The sequence below is a fragment of the Barbus barbus genome (genome assembly GCF_936440315.1).
Source record: "Barbus barbus genome assembly, chromosome: 19".
Classification (NCBI taxonomy): domain Eukaryota; kingdom Metazoa; phylum Chordata; class Actinopteri; order Cypriniformes; family Cyprinidae; genus Barbus; species Barbus barbus.
Genome location: NC_136747.1, coordinates 13,851,520 through 13,874,966, shown reverse-complemented (window position 1 = coordinate 13,874,966; position 23,447 = coordinate 13,851,520). Strand labels below are relative to the sequence as shown.

The 23,447-nt window shown below is 38.9% G+C and overlaps 1 protein-coding gene across 1 annotated transcript; it reads right to left on the bottom strand.

The window, feature by feature from the left end:
• Nucleotides 1–1,454: 1,454 nt before the first annotated feature.
• Nucleotides 1,455–21,554, bottom strand: LOC306885143 (disks large-associated protein 3-like; the record flags this gene model as incomplete). Its single annotated transcript, XM_079441498.1, has 10 exons — nt 20,442–21,554; nt 13,679–13,896; nt 13,296–13,398; nt 12,307–12,496; nt 10,048–10,556; nt 9,859–9,953; nt 5,044–5,516; nt 4,785–4,876; nt 2,242–2,388; nt 1,455–1,739 (listed from the first exon to the last, which is right to left on the bottom strand). Exons 1-10 carry the CDS (start codon nt 21,495–21,497, stop codon nt 1,455–1,457), a joined length of 3,168 nt encoding a protein of 1,055 aa, XP_079297624.1. The 5' UTR covers nt 21,498–21,554.
• Between the last annotated feature and the right edge of the window lie 1,893 nt (nt 21,555–23,447).

The following is a 23,447-nucleotide window of genomic DNA, read 5'->3' as shown; positions in this document are numbered from 1 at the left end:
CTTTTTCCATAGTTAAAAAAAAAAGGTCAGATCATTCATGCAATCAACATATTTCATTAAAAAAAAGGAAAGTAATAGATGGAATTGGCAAGAATTACTGTGCGATCTTGTTTCCAGTTTGCTTTTACCCATTTGAGAAGTGGAATGCAGACAAACACATAATCCATTCTTCCAATCACATTTCTATGTTGATTAATGGTTCCTTTCTTTCATAAACACAAGATTTCACCACCTAAACTAACACAGCATTTTTAAAAAATAGTTAAGTTAACATTTCTTGTGAAGTGGACACAGATTATTTTTGTTCTGTAAAAGGATCTGAAGTATATTATTTTGTTTTACACAGACAAATTTAAAGAGGGAAATAACATAACAGATAATTATTTAAGAGAGAAAGTGGAACTGGAACCAGAAGAAAAATTGATTTGATTGATTTCTTAATTTCTGCAAAATAAAAAAAATGCAATAAATTAATTCACTCAGGCAAAATGTAGAAGCTACATTGATTTCATGTTAGGGGGCTTTCATTTGTTACACAAAAAAAGGCAGGGGGGTGAAATGAACAAGATGCTTCCCCTCCTCTCTGAATGATCATTTTTCAGTGTTCAATTTCATGTGTGAAATTGAAGATCGTCTTCTGCACCCCTGTTTCTGAAGAGTCTTATGATGTAGACCGTCCTGTTTCAGGAAGTGTGGCTTTTGCCTCAGAGCTTGAATGTTTCTGTTGTTTGTTTTTCTCTCATCTTTAAGATGCGTGTCTTCACACTGGGCTGATGAGAAGCCTGACTGCAATTACAAAGTGATATTGCACTATACGGGAGATGAATCCCTGTGGTAATTTGATAACTGGCTTTAAAAAGGCATTTATCTATACTGCAAAAGGTGCTTTCAGGAGTTTTACCACTGCACTGCTATGACATTCAGTTTCAGGCCCAAATTTACATCATGGCGCATTGCTCTACTCTGGCCTCAAGAGTGTGCTTGTGTCACAGTGAAAGGGGCTACATCCGCCACACTGTGTGTGATCAGTTAAGAAACACATACACAGCCAAGGTTATATCAAAACAAGGTCTATCATTTAAAATAACAAGATAAGATCCTCTTAATATATGATATTGCACCCGTATGTATTGGCGTGGTTAATTAAAACAGTCCTAACATTTTTATATATTTTGTGGACTTACAAAAGTCTCAATCTTGGAACACTTGATTGTGCTGGTTGAGCCCTTTTTTCTGAGAGTAACAATACTTGCTCAACAAACAAATGTAAATAAAATGTGTAAGCTCACATCCAAACACCAGCAGCATACTAGTAAGCCATCTCCATTTTTCCATCACACTTAAGTGAGTAATTGCACTCGCTCTCTGGCTGCTTTGTAACATGGACGTCATTGCAGAGAGCCAGAGAAGAGCTGTAGTGGTTGTTTAAGTGGGTCCGAAGGGGTCCTAGTGACTCAGAGTCTCGTCTGAGCCTCTGTGATGTAGATCTCGATGCTGTCAGCGCTCTCTGTGGCAGAATTCTGACGGAAAGAGGCTGAGCGTTTGGTCTGGAGCAGCCTGCGCCGTGTCTCCAGCTTTTGCCGGTCACCCACATCCAGCGATTTCTCCCGTTCGGGAACGCTACGTCCCCGCGAGACCACTAGCATACCTCCGGCCTCAGTCGTGCTGTCGGCACGCAGGCTGCCCGTCACGCCACCGACTGGCTTCTTTGGTAATGGAGGTGGAACCTTCTTGTCCTCCTGAGAGGAAGAGCAGGGGAGTGGCGTGACAGCATGGATGGCCAATGCAGGGATGGACGGGAACGCAGGGAAAGACAGCGAAAACGCACACATACAAGCAGAGGATATGCCAGAGAGGATGAAGACCAGGACATGTACGGAGAAGGGATAGCACCATGAAGTTGCAACATAAGAATGATTTGGATTAGTGTATTTAGGATGAGACATGACATTGTGGAAGCGGCAGACAGTAAAAAGAAAGAAAACAGAGAAATTAGTTACAGATTTGTTAGGCTTTAATATCTCAAAGCAAATGAACAGCTCTTAGGCAGTAAATCAGATGTTATTCCAGAACATGCATGTCTTTTTTTCCTGTAGTTTAGTTCCTTTTTTTGCTGAGGTGTTTGTGTAATGGCAGAGAGCTGCTGGGGCCCAGCACATGGGCGGTTCTCCTGCCTGCTGCTGTTTTGGCACTGGAGTGGAGCTGTGCAGTGACTTGAGCAGAGCGAAACTCCACTCTCACCTTCTTCTCAGGAGGTAATCTCCAGCCCGAGTCTTTCAGCCGCTGGAGGTCCTGAAACTTCACTCTGACGTCCTCGATGGCTAGCTGGAGGAGGTCCCAATAACTGGCCAGATCCTGAGTGCTGGGCTGAGGGTATGATGAAGGATCCTATGAGAAAAGGGGGGATATTATAGAGCGTTGCAGGAATGGCATATTTTTGTAGGCCGAAATTGGAAACGAGTTAGCATTTAAGCACTTCTAGTTACATTCAGAGTTTTTTTTTTTTTAATGGTCTTAATGGGGTTAAATGCCTGATATAAAGTCTATGGTAAACACAAGCCTAAGATATTTTACATTTTATTCTACGACATACAATACATAATGGCCCGGTTTCATAGACAGGGCTTAGCCTAAATCAGGATTAGGCCATAGTTAAATTAGGACATTTAAGTAATTTTTATAAACATGCCTTAGAAAAAAGCATTACTGGTGTGCATCTTAAGACAAAACAAAGGCACTAACATGTTTTAGATCAGTTAGTGGAAATTTCTTTCAGTTGAAACAGCTCAGATTTACATTTTAGTCTAGGACTAGGTTTAAGCCTTGTCTGTGAAACCGGGGGCATGTTATTTAGTAGTAATGTAATGTAGTTGTTATTTTTACTTGAAAAAGGCAGTTGCTAAGTGGCTAAATGGGACTACCCTAGTGAAAAAAAAAAAACAGCACATGCTGGTTAGGTATGTTTTGAAACATAGCAGCTGGTTTGAGCTGGTTTAAGATGGTCCTGAGCAAGAGCTAGTTGCTTAGGACCAGCACATGATCAGCTTATAACCAGCTCATACCAGCTTCCATGCTTCAAAACATACCTAACCAGCATATGCTGTTTTTTTCAACAGGGTATGTCACGCTAAACAGGTAAGCTCATGTTTGCACTTGTCCACTTTTAAAGCCACATTTGTGTTTATAATCATGCTCTTGCAAACTATCCAAACTAAAACTGTCAGGGTTGTTGGAAGCTTAATGGTGGTGACACTGAAGTCATGTGACCATGGTGTAATTCGTTTATAGCAGGGGTGTCAAACTCAGTTCCTGAATGGCCACAGCCCTGCAGTTTTGTTCCAACCCTGCTCTAACACACAAACCATCAAGTTTTCAAATAAGCCTGAATGACTTAATTAGCCGGATCATGTGTGTTTAATTAGGGTTGCATCTAAACACTGCAGGGCTCCGGCCCTCCAGGAACCGAGTTTGAAACCCCCTGGTTTATAGTCTACATTTAGCTTTTTACTTCTGGAGATTGTATTTAGGGCTGGGTATTGTGACCAATTCTGCTATTCGATTCTTATTTTTATGGTTTCGATTTCGATTCGATATCGATTAGCTATCAATATTTCATTTAAAATGTTAGTTTTGCAGACATGGGATCCATATTTTGATATAAATGCTGGTAACTGAAACTCTCCTACTTAAGTTTATTACTGAAATACACATCTACATTAATAATAGGGTGCACACAGTTGTTTTTTTTAGTGGAGCAATTCGAAAGATGGTGACACCTTCAGGACGAGAGGTGAATATTCATATCCTCTTACGTGAAGCACGCGCATTAAGAATCGATTCGGGGATTTCCCGAATCGATATCGTTGCGTTAAACTGAAGATCGATTAAAATCGGAGAATCGATATTTTTTACCCAGCCCTAGTATTTAGACTTCCAAATGTAATAAAGTTGTGTTCATTCGTAAAGATTATGATGATGAAAACGTATGAATCATAAGTGAAGTGACATTCAGCCAAGTATGGTGACCCATACTCGGAATTCGTGCTCTGCATTTAACCCATCCAACGTGCACACACACAGCAGTGAACACACACACACCGTGAACACACACCCGGAGCAGTGGGCAGCCATTTTATGCTGCAGCGCCCGGGGAGCAGTTGGGGGTTCGGTGCGGTATTGAGGGTGGAGAGAGCGCTGGACATTCACTCCCCCCACCTACAATCCCTGCCGGCCGGAGACTCGAACCCACAACCTTCGGATTACAAGTCCGACTCTCTAACCATTAGGCCACAAGCTTATTTTTGGAATAATTCAAAAGCTAATGGAAAAATCTTATACAATACAGTTAAAAACTGTAAATTGTTTAACATTATATGTAATTTTACAATAAAAAAGTAAAATTTATGATGAACTCTTAACATCATGTGTCTTTTTGTTTTACCCCCTCTATTATTGTTTGGTAGTTAAAGTAGATCACATTATCGTTGTATTTCTTTTTTTTTTTTTTTTTTACAGTAGGTCACATAAAGGTAAGTATAGAAATAAATAAGCTATACAAATAAATAAATCTCTTTTATTATAAAACTTGAAGATAGTTAAGGACAGTAAAGTTCTTCTATTTACACAACTTTAAGTTATTTAGCTGTGTCTTTCCAATGGATAGGCTATTCATTTTAGTTATAGTTTTCGTATTTATTGTATTTATATTGTATTTATCACATTATTGTACTACATAGTTTATATAGATTCTAAAAAAAAGGTAAGGACAGTTTCAAAACACTCACCACACTCTGTTGGCACATCCTGAAGAACTGCTGGACTCTCTGTGACATGAGCATCTGAGCACTGCCGACAGCTCCTCTGATAAGCTCCAACACTGAACCACAAAACAAACCAATCAAGGGAACAAAAAACAGCGTTTAGACAGAATGAACTGTTCTGTGGGTAAAACACTACAGATTCAGGAACCCATAAAATAAATGAAAACTCATGTTCTGGGCCTTTTAGCTCATGTCACATTTACCCCAACTATTCCTCACTCACCCTCTTCTGGCAGTTCATTTGTCTCTGCCTCTCTCTCCATGTTCTGGCACCATCCCTCCATCCTCTCCACTTCTGACTGCAGGAGCCGGAGGAAGAACTCTCCATCTCGTAAGCAGGGCGAGGCTCGGCCTGAATCAGGGAGGCTCCTCGGGCCCTCACTCCAGCCTCCCACTCCACGCTCAGGGGGCAGAGGGGAGTGGGAGCGGGGCAGGGCCCTCAGTTCTGGAGGGCCAGTCTCGTTGGTGTAACCGCTATGGTAATCCTCACGGTAGGCCCACTGGCCCTGTGTGTGCACTGTGCGATACTCTGCAAACTGACCAGCTGATTCTGGTTCAGACGAGTGGCGCTGGAATGAGCAGCCGAACTGCAGGCCCTTGTCTTGAGTGGGGACTGTCAGCCCACCAAAACCCTCCGTCTCAAGATCAGCCTGGACACTTGCTGTCACACTGTTGGAGCGTTTAAAACGGGCTCGTCTGGAACAAACAACGATAGGTCAATTTAAACTCAAATAGAGGTAGAACGAAATATTGATGTATAGTAGGGATGTGCATCTCCATAACTGAGGCCGATGCGATACACATCTCGATGCATAGACAATGATACAATACATTAAACATATAGCAGCTACCAATGCAATTCACCCCATTAAAATGCAGTGCGATCCGATTTCGATTTGATTCAACCAGAGGTGGGTAGTAACGAGTTACATTTACTTCGTTACATTTACTTGAGTACATTTTTTGGGTAACTAATACTTTTAGAGTATATTTTAAAATGGGTACTTTTACTCTTACTCAAGTATATTTTTAGAGAAAAAACGGTACTTTTACTTCGTTACTGTGGGCGACTCTCCTCTCGTTACTGTATCTTAATGCAATCCAAGTTAAAAATGCTTCAGTTTATTCCAAACGCGCCGTCTACTTTTCTCTGGGCAATGAACGATGCCCATTCGCGAATGATTCATTCTTTTGAGTCGATTCTGTTTAAAGGCTTTATCAAACCAGTTGGCAAACCAGTGAATCGGTTCGCGAATCAGTTTGAATGATTCGTTCAGTTCCCTGCCGCACGCGCTGAGTCTATGAAGCGGTTCTCACTCAGATAACAGAGAGTTTAAGAACATCAAGAGCGCTGAAGACGTGGCTTTGGATCTACAGTCAGTTGAAAGCAAATCTGCAAAGGCTTGTTTGCTAGAGCTATATAAAGATCTTTTATTAGATGAACACCGCGTGTGCTGTCTACTGTTCCACAGGTATAGGCCACGATACCACTATGACATCACCAGTTTGTTGTACATGTACCTTACATTAAATACAATGTATAATTTATACATTAAATAAGCTGTCACAGAGTATGAAATGAACACCCGCGGAACCCGCGTTAGCTCTATTATATGACTCTGAAGACTGGGGTAAAGGCTGATGAAAATTCTGATTTGCATCACTGAAATAAATTACATTAAAATATATATATATTGAACGGCAGTGTGTGTGTGTGTATACACACACACATTACATAAATGTAATCTATATATCTAAATAAAAATAGACTATATTCAGTACCTATATGATCCAAAGTAACTAGTAACTAACTACTTGAGTAGTTTTTTTTTTATCCGATACTTTTTTACTCTTACTCAAGTAACTATTCAGACTATTACTTTTACTTTTACTTGAGTAAATATTTCTAGAAGTACTTTTACTTTTACTTGAGTACAGTTTTTGGGTACTCTACCCATCTCTGGATTCAACACAATTCGATGCAATGGGAAAAAATATGATGCTTGCTATATGTTACAGATAGTTCGCTTTTATTTCTTTTATTTTTATTTCTTTCAGACAGTCAGCAATGTTAATTTTTATTCTGTGTGACTTTTAGGACATGCCTTGTTGGTCTCTGTAGTGTTGTGATGCATCATGTTCATGTAGCAGCAGTAGAGAGAATGCGTTTCAGAAACAGTTTGGAGAGGAGAAATCAAGCTACATATAACATACTAGTCACAAATTACTGGTCAATTTTTTAAATAATAAAATTTTTGCACATCTAATAATAATTATATATAAATAAATCAGTTTTTACCGATGCAAATATGCTAGAAACGATGCATCACGATACAAATGCCAACAGGCACAATCATATTTTTTTTTATAGTCATGTGGTGTTGCTTTGTCATACTAACCAAGTCGTAAAATTCAATGCAAATGATTATTTTTGGTAACACTTTATTTTAAGGTATCTTAACTAGTTGCTTTATTAACATGCATGTTACTAGAATGTTAGCCATTTATTAGTAGTACTTAAGCACATATTAATGCCTTATTCTACATGACCTTATTCTACATCCCTAATCCCAATACCTAAATTTAACAATTACCTTACTAACTATTAATAAGCAGCAAAATGTGAGTGCCACTGTGAGTGCCACAACTGTAAGAAAACGAGGGATACATGGATTTTTTTTTTAATGGTAATCAACATTATTCCACAAATGCTGTTGATTGAGGTTAAAGGAATGATTCACCCAAAAAATGCTGAAAATTTACCTACCTTCAGGCCATCCAAGATGTAGATGAGTTTGTTTCTTCATCGGAACAAAATTTGAGAAATTCAGCATTTCATCACTTGCTCACCAGTGGATCCTCTGCATTGAATGGGTGTCCACAAGTCCAGAAGTAATGTCTTGTGAAGCTGTGTTTGTAAAATGCAATAATGACGCTTTTTCACTTCAAATCTCTGCTTCCGGCTAAAATGCAAGTCCTCTTATGAATGATTTTGGACTGGTATTTTGGCCAGAAGTGATGGTTTAAAGATAAAACACCTTAATAATGGATTTATTAATAATGTTAAAACACAGAGATTTTCACTTCACAACACATTAATTGATGGAGTTGTGTTGTGTACATGTGGATTATTATGATTTTATTATATCAACTTTTGAGGATCCACTTATAAAATGTTTTTATATCAACTGCAGAGGATCCACCAATAAAATGCTACATTTTCCAAATCTGTTCTGATGAAGAAACAAACATCTACATCTTGAATGGCCTGAGGGTGAGTACATTTAAAGCAAATTTAAATTTTTAGGTGAACTTTTCCTTTAATAGTACTGAAACCTTTAATGTCTCAATACCAAAAATACATAAAATATGACCCAAAATACTCCCAACTAACATTGTTTCTGCTAAATCAAAAAAAAAAAAAAAAAAAAATAGAGGCAGACAAGGGTAATGATCACAAGACACAAAGCATATTAAGCTCATTTGTGGATGAGTGACATCATTTCACAGGTTTTGGCGTATTGCGTAATGGCTGCCTAATTATACCCTCTCACCTCACTCTGTGTTCCTAGCACGTACACCCACTGTGTGTGCGCTTGCTTGTGTGTGTGTGAACATTGCACCTGCACCTCTTGCTCATCTAACACTGACACATTCACACTCCACCCCACCTCAGAAATAAACCAACCACCCCTGACATCAGGAGAACAAATGCAAATATCAGAGAGAAAATGAAAGAGCCCATGAAAGCTTTTAGTCCACGTCTGTAGCTTTTAAGGTCATTGCACACTGAGTCCGAAAGTTTTGCGTGCATTTTTCCGTTTTTTCATATTCCCCATCCTTTCCTATCAAAATGCATGCTACGGATGCGAAAATGCATAAAATCGAACCTGATCCGGATTTATTTTGACGGACGAAAGTTTCGGAGACAGTGTGCAAACGTGATTGACACAACGTGAGGTCGTAGACCTATTTATTTTTTAACGTTCAAAAATTTCGCACTCAGGGTGCAATGACCTTATGTCCTGAATCTGTTAGATTGAATTAATCTGTAAGTTTGTGCAGTGGTTCTCAACTGCTTAGACTTTATATTGGGCATCAAGAAGTGTACAACTTTTGTGATTGTACAAAACAAAGATGTCCTTAAAATCAAACACTTAAATTAATATAACAACACTTAATATTAATATTACCTTAAACTGCATAGTCCCAACAACATGCAAATTCTCTAACATGTAGGTTTACCGAAGATCTTGACCAAATTTAACACATTTACTATAGGATGTGAATTGTAAACAACTTAATGATTCTTTTAGTACTTTTAATAAATAAAATAAAATTAAATTAAGAAAAAATAAATACAAATCCTTCACCAAATGATGAGTTTCAACAAAAAAGTTGCATTTACACAGAATTATTAATGATTTTTTTTAAAGGGTGTATAAATGCAATCAATTAACTGGACTAAATTATACACTAAAAAATAGTAGCTATAATGGTTAATATGTTGTATTATTATTTATAAAATGCTACTGACAAAACCCATAATGTGTATCTTTAACTACACATTGTCATATCAGTGAGTAACTGCACTGATTATTTAGTTGTGTCTGTTTGATTTACTCACAAAGAACACCATTTGAAACAGTTTTCAGCTCCCAACCATATTTAAATGCTCAAATGTAACACATTTATTATACATAACTAAAATTTACTCTAATAAATTCTGATGACTCATTGCACTCAAGAATGTAAAAAATTACAAAAATTTATAATAATTAATTAAATGCTCTCTAGTATGAGAATATCCCTCCTACTAATACAAACTGCCACCAACCAGCAATAGCAAGTAGCAACTCATGATTCATGGCTATTATGTAAATGAAAATCTATTGGGAATTTAAATTAAATGGAGCCCTACAATACTCCGCCGCTCATTAGGAAATATATCAACACAGGTTATAAAACTGTGCCATTTTATGTCATTTCAAAAATGTTATAGGATATAGAGATGAAAAACGAAACAAACTAAATCTACCTCTTGTCATCCTCCACCTGAACCCCTATGGAGTGCACCTCTCTCAGCGCTTTGCCTTCTGGGTCTGAGTCAGACAACGTCTCTGAGCTGTCCACCTGGAAAACACAAAGAGAGACATTTAACAAAATGTTTCACAAGAGAGAGACATCATTCAGGCTGAATCTCTCACGGGATTATCCCCTCTTATACCTGCACTGCAATAGAGGGCCTCCACTTCCTCCCTCGTCCTTCCTGTTTGAACTCCTCTCCTCCAGTCAGAGCTTTAGCTAGGGACATACTGTTCTGGGGCAGAGAGGCTGATTTTCCCAGGCTGCCTCCAGCGCGGTCCCTAGATCCCCTGGGCCCCTCCAGAAGGTTATCAGCTGAGCTGCTGTGTTTCGGTTTCATTGGACCAGGTCCACCAGGGTAGGCGATGCTCTGAAGGGCTCTGCCGTTCAGACTCTCCGCGGAGTTACTGCTCTGTCTGACACGCGCAGTGCCCCCGCCAAGATAGTGCCCACCTCTGGAGCTACGGCCCCCACTGCTCTCTGTCAGGTCCACAGAGTTGCTGTGCTGTCTGGGCCGGACCAGAGCGGGCTGTCCTGTACTCTGGAAGTAAGCGTCCTGAGTGGACTCAGTGCTGCTCTGAGCGGTCACAGAGATCATTGGCTTGGACATGCGAGGGGGAAGAGGAGGGGGTCCTTTCCTGTATGGGAACACTAGACCCACAAAGACATAAAGGTTTTATTAAGACTGCTATTCAAATGTATCATTAATTTGAAAGATGAAGGGCTGTTCAACAGTCGCCACAGAAGGAATAAAACATACTCTTCCTTTGAGTTAAGTTAACTTTCTGCTGAAGAAGGAAAATCATTAGTAAGGAGAACAGAGGAAAGGTTGCAAGGACTTACAGTACCAAACCTGCTACAGGCATCAAGTATAGGCACATTTTTGTAGGCAAGAAAAAGATGGACACACAAACCAACACGAACACTAATGTTTTCAGTACAATTTAAAAATACAACCAAAACAAGAATGTTGCACATTTATAGGGACGCTTTGTTTGTAAAATCAACCTTCCCCCTTTTTGTTTTTCTTTTGGCCGTAATGCAAGAGAAAAAAAATACAATGCTAGTGACGACCGTAGGTTTCTACATTTAAAAGTCTGACCTCATTAGTATTAGTAGCCAATGCTACCTGTTGTTAGTGTTTTAGGGTCACTGTGTTAAAAGTGACAGTGTTGTGTCAACTTTTTCAAGGTTATGGAATAATGATGTGTTTTGGTAGTTTCAATGCATTTTGGATGTGAAATTAACTGACAAGCTGAAAATTTTCAAGGACAACTGGATGAAGAGTTTCGAAAAGGTGTCCCAAGTGTAGAGAAAGGTGTCCTAGCAATTGTAAAAAAAAAAAAAAAAAAGTTGCAGATATTATCATATAATATCATAGATGATATCATACTACGTCTGAGATAGATAGATAGATAGATAGATAGATAGATAGATAGATAGATAGATAGATAGATAGATAGATAGATAGATAGATAGATAGATAGATAGATACATTTTACAGCAAAGACAGAATTGTGAGAACACATACAGATATATGCAAATGTATTCTCTGTACAGAAGACAGAAACAGAAATATACATATTTACATTATATCTTAAAATCCCCATTCGAGTATTATCATTCAAAAGCTTTAGACACATCCTCATGGCTTAAGTAACATCCGCTCACACAAAGACGCATTCACTAGCTCTTGAGAATGGAGACATGAAATTCAGAGGGACACACTCAGAGATTAAAGGAGTTTTAAAAAAGCATGCCTAAGCCCTCCTTCCATCTCTCTTGTCCTCTCCTCATCCCTCTCTCTTAAAAACACTCACACTCCGGTGTGTGTCATGAGTGTTGCCTTGGGAAACTGCAGATGGATGCTTTTGACACTTCACAAGAGCTTTAATAAATCTCCTGTGAGATTCTCTTCTCTAAACGAGAGAATAAAGGACAGTGGGGAAAAAGACAAAGTCATCCACATGTTAGTGAGAGAGGGAATAAATTGAGATTGCAATTGCGACCATACAGTGTTCATTTTTACATAGACTTTTTGTTGTTTGGCTTTTGTCCTGTCTGTTGGATTTTGTCATATTCATTCATTTCAGTAATTCACTGACAAGATTAACACTACGACCATAATCTTGACTACAACCCAAGGGACAGTCAAGGAGACAGACGTCTCATGGGAATTTGAGCATTTTAAAGTGTTTACAATCTAACATTTGCTTACAGAGAGAGTGTAAAGATAGAAGGAAAACAGTTAGTTTTGATCTAAATCCCTTGGCTGAAGCTTGTTTCTCCGGCAATTCCTGTGAGACTGATCCAAAAACTCATTAAGTCACTAATCTAATCCCTGTGACACCATGGAGACTAGGTATACCCACACATACATAAACACATGCTGATGACTCACCTGCTTCGCCCTTCATGCTCCCCTGTGGGCCAGACATGGAAAAGACAGACAGGCAGTCATCGTCCTGGGAGCAGCCGGCTTGGATAGCCCGTACGTAGCTGTGACTGCGGGTGCGGAAGAATCCGGGTAGGTCCAGTGCCTCGACAGCCTGTGATTCCATTTCCCCAAACAGGTTCAGAGTGTCACTCAGCTAAAACATACAACGACTAGGTTTTATTGAAGGCTGAAGTCCAGATGTTTCAGCAAGGACTGTTCATGCAACTGTTCAGTTGATGAATGATATGTAAATGCTGAACGTGACCGCATGCTCTAGTAACTACCCAGAACTGTTTTATAACTGCATAGTTATGCCCTAGCAACTAGCAAGATGTCTTAGCGATCACCAGGGGCCACATTTATAAAATGTAGCACAGAAACCATCCTAAAATTGATCTTACGATCATCTCTCAAATATGCACGTGTGATTCCTAAAATGACTGTACGTACAGAAAACGCAAGTACGCGTCTCTTTCAGATGTGAAATCTAGGAATCGCAAATGGTTTCAGCCCTCTGCCTTGCAAACGACTCCTAATTAATATCATTATCATGTAAAAGATCACCAGTCATCATCCATATTCTTTCATTTAGAACAGCTTACATTTTCAAAAACTTGCAGTACTCGAACAAGAAAAAGTCCATACATCTGCTCAGATCCTGACGTGACGCTAAGCACTTTTCCACGTCAAAGCTAGTTTCTACAAACATGAGCGTTGGCGTGGATTTAAGCGTACACACACTAAAATCAAATCTGAGCATACGCACGCTTTATAAATGAGGCCCTGAACTCTCAAGCCAACTCCTAGTTATGCCAAACCAACCAGTAGAACACCCTAGCAATGCATTACAACATTCATAATACTTTTGGTTTTAATGATTATTGTAAGAAAATAAATCATTAAAATAACTTGGAAAACTAACTACATGTAATGTGAACACTGTATGGTTATACCTGAGCGCAGGTCAGAGAGCGTGTGGCGCTACGGGAACGAGCGTGGCCTTTAGGTGTGGTTCGACTGTTCGGGTAGACGTCTGTACACTGTTTACATGAGTACCTGAGAATAAGAGTACACCGTTAAATCCCCAGATTTCACTTCCCAGTCCCATAAAGCAAAACACATACACCACTCAATCCTTATGTACAGTTGCGGTACCATTGTACAATGATGTACCAAATGGAATTACCTTGGTACACCCATATACCTTACCATTTTCATGTACTATTGGTTTTACATGGTAGTCCAATATGCTACTTTTTAATAGTGCAAAATACAAATCTCAAAATAGCAACACAAAATGGTCAGTCTGAAAACTGAAAACCAAGTGACAGCTGACTTGGATGCAGTGGAGGAGCGCTGGTCCATGCTGACGGAGCGGCGGAAGGCATCTCTCTGGGCAATGAGGGCTGATTTGGGTGAAGCTTTGGGGCTGGTGTCTGAGTCAACGCTGTCGTCATCCCCCATAGCCTTGATGTAGCTGCCACTACGCATACGTCTGCAAGGGATCTCCCCACCACTGTCAGATGGACCACCACACCAGTCATCTGAGGGAACCTACAAGAGACACACACAACTTGCTGTCAACATGGTCTTTACTTATGAAACTGATGAGGGATGAGGTATATATATATATATTATATATTTGTGTACATTTACTCAAAAAGCTAATACTGAGAAACTTACATTTTAGACACAACATCTACAGTTTCTTTGAATCGAGCAAATCTGCTTAAATAGTTTCAGAGAATGATTCACTGATTCATTCAGAAAGTCAGTTGTTTAATTTTTAAATATATCTGTGTTTTTGAACAAATCAGAGTGTATGATTCAGTGAATGAAGTTTTGGACCAGAATGAATCAATGCTTTGATCGAATGAAAAAAGTTAACGTTTCAATGACTCACTCAATAAGAAAGTCACTTGTCTCCACCTACTGGTGTATCAATGTAACTTGTAGGAAGAGTCAACTTCATCACTAATTCACAGATTGTCTGGAGTGATTCAAAGAGTGAAAAATCCAAGTGCTAATTTTGAGGACCTAAACTTACTGTCGTAGAGCTATATATCATTGATATGAAACAAAATGCAATGATTCTGCAACTAAAGGTTTATGTATATCAGAAAAAATGATCTTGTTAGAGTTGTGCCTTTCTGGCCACTGCACAACCAGAGAGAATGCAGGGTTGAACTGAGGGCAGCTGAGTAAAATGAAATCTGATTGGCTGACGGGGATGAAAGGCACCAGCTGTACATTAGAGCTGTCATCACACTCAAGAGCTGCCCCTCGGCTGGGGCATGGACAGAGCACAGATGTGGGCAGATAGCAGGTTATGGAGGGGAGAGGCAAGATTATTTATTTTCATGAACTCTGTTCTCCAGAGCCATGTCCTTATACGATAGCATCGCTGCGTATTATTGCTGTTTTTTGCCTCTGCATTTGCTCTCTGTCACATATTTTGAACACATAAAATAAAAATTGGTGTCTTACAAGCTATACAGCCACTGTAGGATGGCTACACATTTAATACCAGAACCAACAACTCTTTCAATTCAGGGCAAGACGAGATGGGCGCAGTTTCAGTGTTTTCTGTGTTTAATAAAAGGATGTTTCCTCTTAAACTTGCAGTCCTTACTGTTTTATTGTATACATATTCTCTGTTATTTATTTATTAATCATTCAGTTTTCACTGTATGCAAAAATATTGAATTAAATAAAACATCTAAAAATCATTTAATCATTTATTCAACCTCAATCTGTTCCAAACCTGTATGAGGTTGTTTTTTTCCCCCTCTATATTATGGCTATTGTCAACTGTTTTGGTTACCAACATTCTTCAAAATATTGTCTTTTGTGCTCAGAAAAAAAAGAAAGTCATACAGATTTGGAACAACTTGGGTGAGTAAATAATTGCAGAATTATATTCATTTTTGAGTGAACTAACCCTTTAAGATTGAAGGTATGGAGGTATCAGGGTTGTTTTGTACAAAGAGGCAGTGCATGCAGAAAAATATAGACAAATATATAACAATGGAAGATTGTGCCTCAAAAGACGGCTTTATACTTCTTTTCTCACCCCTTTCTTTCACTGACATAAGATGATAATCCCACTACCAAATGACCAAGGGGAGATGCACTTGTGCTCACACACACAAGATAAGGAACACCTTATCTATCAATTGACCACTCAGTGGGGTACTTAAAGATTATCTCTTTCAAAGAATGATGAATGATGAATTAATTGATCTCTCTATCTATCTCTGTTTCTCTTGGCTCCACCCCCTCCTATCTTCCTTCTAATACACACATGTACTAACACAAAAACACACCAATACACAAACATAATTTTGAATCAGGAGTTCAATTGGCCTCTTCTGGACAAGCCGATCGTGGATTTTTTCTAATCCTTGGTTTGAGTGTCTCCATTGTTATATTTTTCCTCAGACTTCCATTTTGTTCTTTTAATGCAGCAGAAAAATATTTGTTCCTGCAAAGACGTACATTTAATGTCACTGTTAATGTCATATCATTTTCCTTGCATAACTCTGACATAATTGGCCTCCTTCTGACCATTTTAAACGAATAGATCACTAAAAATAACATCATGTGGTGAAATGAGTAATGTGCAGGTGAGCAAATAATGACAGAATTTTAATTTAAAGGTAGAGTTCACCCAAAAATGACAATTCTGTATTCATTCACTCATCTTGATGTTGTACTTAAATTGTATACTTTTCTTTCTTCTGTGGAACATAAAAGAAATGTAATTTTATGAAGCTACAAGAATATTTTTGTGTGCAAAGTAAACAAAAATCATGGCTTTATTCAACAATTTCTTCTTTTCTGTGTCAATCTTCGATGCACGTTCACGAGAGTATCATGACACAGGAGCCGGCGTTCTGATGTAGAACCAGTAGAACTAGTTCTGCTTAACATAGCAGTTAGCCAAGGAGTAATCAGTCTTGTTTTTTTCTGGTTCAACTTAGACTAATGTACATTTTTTTATTTAACCAAATTAAATAAGTTATGACCAGTCTTAAATTAACTTAAAGTAACTAAAAAAGATGACTAACTTATTAGACTAGTCCGGTCATACAGTATCTGGCACAGAAACAGATTTTAAGGTGGCAATCTCTATTCTGATTGTAATAATTCACTAAATTTGCACTGAATATACTAAATACTACATGATAAAATTATAGAAAAAAAAATCTAAAATATCTAAAAACAGTTTTACTATAAAAATAAATAAATAAAAAAGTGTAGGGACAATCAGATTAATCGTGAATCCTTAAAACAAATTCTCTAAAATGATTTGGACTTCTCAACATATAGAGAAAGTGTTTATTTTTTTTATTTTTAGGAAAGCATCTTTGATTATCATCTTGTATTGTTCAACACAATGTGAACAACAACAGCAATATAGTGACTGTTATGCTACGCACTGCAACTCATTAGAAAAATTAGCTTGCTACTAGAAAATCTGTGATGTTTAAAAAAGAAAACTGAGGTGCTGCCATGCAACTGAATAACGTAGTTTAGTTAGCCATGTTGCTACTTATAGTTATTTCCTCTCCAACACTGCTGGCTATGACAGTGTACAGGATGTAGCTACACAGTAACCATTTTGTTGAAAGTTGACTGGTTGTCTCTCTGTGACAAATTATCTAAACAATAGTGGCGACTGAGCAGATGTGTTTCTATCAGGGTGAAGCTGATGTTCTGTGTAATTGGAGCTTGCAAGTGCTAATATTACAGGAAGTTAAATTAGTGTCAGGGCAAGACCTCTGTGTACGTTCCTGTCACCCTGAGCAACAATAGCAGAGAGTGCAAGAGACAGCACAGTTGGTTATGTCCGTCACAAAGCACTGACTTTTCTCTCTCTCCCACTGAAGTGCCCGGGGACAGCGCAGCCATGAGATGCGATGCACCTGATGCGTATTGTGCTTTCTCACAGCTGCAACTCAGTCTGTACTGTTCTGAAATGGGTCTTCTTTTCGTTGAGCACCAGGTGTTTGAAGTTCAGGCATGATGCGACATAGCATGAATGCAACAAAAATGATAACCAAAAGGCCACAAGCTATTTGACATACCACTTCCCCTACAAAGCCTGATATTTTCTTTTCTTCAATGTCAAATGTTTATACCTTTATATACAGTGGTGGCCAAAATGATTAGAACACTAGTATTTTCACCAGCTAAAAGTGGTTTTAAGTCAGTTATTTCTATCTTATCCTGTATTTTCAATAGGAAATATCAGTTTACATTTCCAAACATAAATCTTTCCATTAATTGTAATAATCCAGTGAGATTTTTGTTTGCGCAAGGAGTCTGACAACAGCCAGTGCTCCACACAGAGATCTGATCTCATCATCACCCAGTCTGTCTGGAATGACATGAAGAAACAGAACAAACTGAGACAGACTAAATCCAGAAGAACTGTGGCAACATCTCCAAGATGCTTCAAGAAACCTACCTGCAAAGCTACCTGAAATACTATGCACAAGTGCACCGAGGGAGAAAGCTGCTTTAAACGCAAAGGATGTTGATTTAATTTAGTTAATAGAAGTTAATTGATAAAGAAAATCTATTTATGGCATTATTTTTGACAGCATCCTCATTTTACAGTATTTTTACACAAGTGCCTAAAACTTTTAACTGTACCGTAGCTTTGCAGGTAGGTTTCTTGAAGCATCTTGGAAATGTTGCCACAGTTCTTCTGGATTTAGTCTGTCTCAGTTTGTTCTGTTTCTTCATGTTTCAATTGTTACACAAATTGTTCAATTGACTGGGTCAAATAGAATTACTAAAAAGAGACTAAAATACAACTTTACTAACTAATAAACTAGACTAAATGTCATCAGTTTTCGTCGACTAAAACTAGACGAAAAGAGTCATGGATAATTCTGACTAAAATAAGACTAAAATGCTCAGACTTTTAGTTGACAAACTTGACTAGACTAAAAAGAGTATGAACATGACTAAAACTAATAAAAACTAAAATGACAGCTTCACACAAAGACTAGACTAAAACTAAAATTGAAACAGGCTGCCAAAAACAACACTAGTGGTAGCGTGTCTAGATGTGTTCACAGTGGGTGAGTCTAACAGCCTAACAGTATATGTGTGAGAAGAAAGAGAAAGACAGAAAGGAAAACAATAATTGAGTCCAATTATACTATGTGCTGCTGCTCATTCATCAAGGAAACAGCAGGGCATACAGTACTGCTCAGGACAGGACTTCCAGTTGTCAGTGTGTGTCATTGTAATGTGTTTTCTGAAGTTGTGTTTTTAACAGCATATATTGCTGGAGACATATTTGAAATCATTTCAAAACTAAACATTCAAAAAGTATGTGGTAATACCATGGTCAGTAATAGCGTCAGAGTATTCATTCATACATTCATTCATAGGTTTAATAAAAACTCAAAATCTTATCAATATCTACATATATCAAACAATCTAATAACAGTCAAACCAATAGTGACCATGTAATAAAAACAAGTTACTCACACTTGGGTTGCAACATTACCATCGGATCCAATATAGCTGGCACAGTATCGTCTTTTAATTTCAATCTTTATGAAAATCCTGTTTCGAATATGCTTTGTTTGTAAACAAATGTGTGGTAAAATGTGAAAAAAGTGAACAAAGGACCAAGTTCTTACTGACGCAGTTTGGAACGTCCTTAAAAATAAAGTTCATCCACTCTTTCCTAATGTTGGGATCAGAAGGCGATGCAAAAACTGTTTTGCACAACTGTTGTCCTGTTGTCTTCAGAGCATCTTTATTGTTTGGTTTCTGCGTAGACCTGCATTTGACTCTCTCGTTATTTACACTACATACATGAATCTGTGGACGGGGCTAAACAGGCAGTGATCTTCTGTGGAGGCAGTGTTTAGCCACACTATTATATCATAAAGTGCACATTCCACAACCTGTCGTTTTTGGCTTATTGGCTTCAATATAAGATGTTTTTAGACTAACAAGAAAATTTCGTGTTCTGAAACTTACAGGATGTTTTTACAGTACAATGACCTCTTATATGACAAAAGATCATGGGCATTTAGATTTCTCAGTTCATGACCCCTTTAAACCATATAGGTAGCCACACATGACACCAATAATGCTGAATTATGATGCTAAGAAGCATCCTGTATTCTCGTATACTTGATTTCACAAAGCAGGATGTCAGTGTTGTGTGTGCAATTGAGCAGATGAGTAGGAGAAATGGAGCACACAGCTTGCTGCTGATATCAATAGCAGCGTTTGTGAGTGTTCACAGTGTTTTGTGAAGGCCAAGGGTTAATGTGTTGTTTTCCTGTATCCTACAAAGCTGTTTTTCACCCTTTCACACTGAGCTGACAGAGGCTGGAAATAGCATCAGCCTCCATTCTTCACAGCTAGCAGCTGATAACAAACATAATTATCAAGTTATTTTTTTCTTTCACTCACAGAAATTGTCATTTAGTGCCGATCCCCATCTCTGCAGGCAGATTAATTCTTTTGACAATGAAATTAATCTGCAAGTCAAGAAGGACAGCAGACTGAGTGTATTTGAGAACAGAGACGCCACATAAATATTGAGATCTCAGTGGGAGCCAATTTGGGATCACTGCACTGACTTGAAAATGGGCTCACATGTTGTAAAAGTTTGTCTCATTTACATACTGGGGGTTGTATGCAATTCAGAATTGAATTGACAATGCCTTTTTAGTCGGATGGATGGATGGATAGATAGATCGATCAGGGGTGGGGAACGTTGATCCTAGAGGGCTGGTGTCCCTGCAGAGTTTAGCTCCAACCCTAATTAAACACACCTGAACCAGATAATCAAGGTCTTCAGGATACAGTTATGTTTTTTTTTTTCTAGGGTTTTTCAGGGTTGTAACTAAACTCTGCAGGAGAGTGGCCCTCCAGGATCAACGTTCTCCACCCCTGAGATAGATAGATAGATAGATAGATAGATAGATAGATAGATAGATAGATAGATAGATAGATAGATAGATAGATAGATAGATAGATAGACAGACAGACAGACAGACAGACAGACAGACAGACAGACAGACAGACAGACAGACGGACGGACAGATAGAACTTGCCTGCAGATAGTGGAGTGATCGTTCCTTCATTTTGGAATCTAGAGGAACCAATGCCTTCTCATATCCACCTCCAGCTCCTGCTCCACGGGAAGATGGATAGACCTCTTTAGCCTGACTAACCATCATGGCCGACCACGTGCTCCTCTTCAGAGAGTGTCCACTGTCGCCTGTCATGGCTATGTTGGTGCAAGCCAGGCACTCTCCTGGAGGTGGCCCCTTAGATTTCCTCAAGGTAAGCTCCTGGATGGCAGCATCCAGGGTTTCATGTCCGGTGGGATACCCACGTCCCCCTCTACTTGCACCCACCAAAAAGCTGCTGTCACTGTCCAGGTTGTCATCGGAGCTCCACCATCCAGCTGTTTTGCTCCGGTGGCGGGAGCTTCGTGACTCTTGGCGGGAGTCTCCACTTTTGCTTCGTTCTCGGCTTTTGTTCCGACGGGCTGAACGAGACTGGTGCGTTCCTGAATAATGATGGCCGCCACTTTCCTCACCACCACTGCGGTGCCCCCTATCTCTGTCCCGGTTCTCTCCCCCACGGGTGCCATTAAACTCTCGTTTAGAGGGTGCCTCCAGTGAATGTGACTTGGCGAAGAGACGCTGGACAGAGTTCACCAGATGCCTTATGCGACTTGGACTCTCGCTGCGTTGTTCCCCACTGGCTGTGCGTTGGTATTGCAGGGTGTGGAAGCCATCTGGATGGAAGGGCAACTGTTTCTCGAACTGATCCAGAAGGTTTGATGGGATACGGTGCATCTTTCCCCCTTGCCCATGCCCATGCCCATGCCCATGCCCTGTAGAGGATAAACACTCTTCACAGGTGGAGTCATAGGGCTGTGGCTGACTGGGGTGTGAGCGAGGGAAAGTGCCTCCACCAGATGGGACCATGGCCAATGGTTCAGGGGGCCCACCAGGCGGGTAGTAGGGGTGGTCATTGTGCCCCTGGTAGTGGTCAGGGTGGTGCATATAGTCCCGTGCAGTGTCGCCGTCCTCAGGCATGCAGTAGCAAGGCCCAGAGGAATGTTGCGACAGACTGCGACTCACCTGGTAGCCCTTCATGGCCGGGGCATGGTGGGCCGTCCGGGCCGAGAGGGGGCGCTGTGGGCGCGACAGGGCTGCACCGGAGTCAACTATGGAGAGAGGGACGGAAAGGAAATGAGAGAGTTAAGCACATGTTTGTGTACAGTAAATTAAATATCAGCATTATTCTCAAAACACAGCAAACTATAGTACACCAGCTTTTATGGAAGACAACTGAACTAAATTAAAAACATCAAGTTCATATCAACACTTTCTGAGAAAGCCCACTAATTAATGGTAATTTTTTCAGCAAATGATATCATTTTTTTCTTTTCAGGGATGTGCTGTTCTGTATTCTCATAACAACCACAACCAGGCAGCTGACAATGTAGAACAAGCACACTCCAATCCGTCTGGCGTAGCAGCGCTGCCATTGACCCTGAACACACAAGAGTGAGAGTGAGCAAATGCTGTGCATAAATGACTTGCTATTTTCATTTGATTCACTCTAGGTTCTTTGTTGGAGTGAATCATTGTGTCACTATCTCTCAAAATCTGTTCAATTGGCAGAGCAGGGCCGCTTCTCTGCTAATTCAACCTTTAATCTAGTTCATGTTCATAACTGATAAATCTGCTTATTGTTTCACAACATACTCTGTGCCCATTTTATGATCTCAATGATAAAATGGGCAAAAAGCCTGAAAGGAAACAGTGAAATGGAAAATAGCTTGTGCTTGTCAGGTGGTTGCTGTTCATATGGGCCTGGTCTTTGAAGCAGGTGGTGTTTCCAAATGCGAGCTATTGCTGACAGATGTTGAGGTGATTATTAGATGGAGATTAGCCTGTTACTTTTAATGAGCTAAACTTGCACAGCTAGCTTGATCCTTTTTGTCATGATCTCTGAGCTCAAAAAAGCAGAGCAGTACTTACATTTGTTAAATATCGAATACTATACACCGGCGTGAAAGGTCATTATTTTCCCTCAGTAAGTCACTTAAAATGTGTGCTTCATGGAAATGAATGAATTTGTAATAAAAAATTGTATTGTAATTTGTTTTTCTCTTTTGCAAAAGTTTCAGAGAATATTACCTGCTGATTTTTGGTCAACATATAAGGTCCTTTGAGAAATGTCTGTGATTGCGATATTGTATTTTCACACAGTTTACACATTTATTTTGGGCTTCATTGAACACTAAAGCTTGTTTTCATTGAAATCCATAACTAAAATGTTTGTTGTGGTGTCTGAAGCACCTTCATTATGGAAACTACATGAAATCTAAAAAAAGACTTAAATCAACTCGATGAAAAGATTTTCAACATAATGTATCCCAAAACTAACATAATATATACCATACAGGGCAAAATTTTAATATTAGTCAAAATGCCAATCATCTTTTTTTCACATTAAACATTTTTTTAAATAATCCCAGATGCTGCAAAAACTTAGAAAATAGAAAAATAATAAAATAGAAACTAATGAATCTCTGAGAACCTTTTATAAGCTAATGAACAATGATTTTTTTAAATTAATGAATGCTAAACAAATGAACTAATTAAAACTAATTAGAAATAAATTAGTCAAAAAAAGTCAATTAAAATTCTAAATATTATAAACCTTGATGATTTATTAATAAATTTATTTATTTATTTCTAAGTGGATCGTTCAAGTACTGCTGGCTTCCCATCCAAAATATCAAGAAAAAAATAATAATAATTCTAATGATAAAAATAAATAAGGAGAGTTAAATGATGGAAAATGTTAAGAATGTCATATACATAAGTGTTGTTGATTTATGAAGTGCATGAATTTGTTTGTGTGTATGCATGTGTGTGTGTGTGTGTGTGTGTGTGTGTGTGTGTGTACTTGTATTCCCTATGCTATGGTGACCAAATGTCACCACAAGGATAGTAAATTTTGACCTTGTGTTTTGACATTTTTTTCAATCCCTTATGAGGAAACAAGCTTATAAATCATACAGAAGTTTTTTT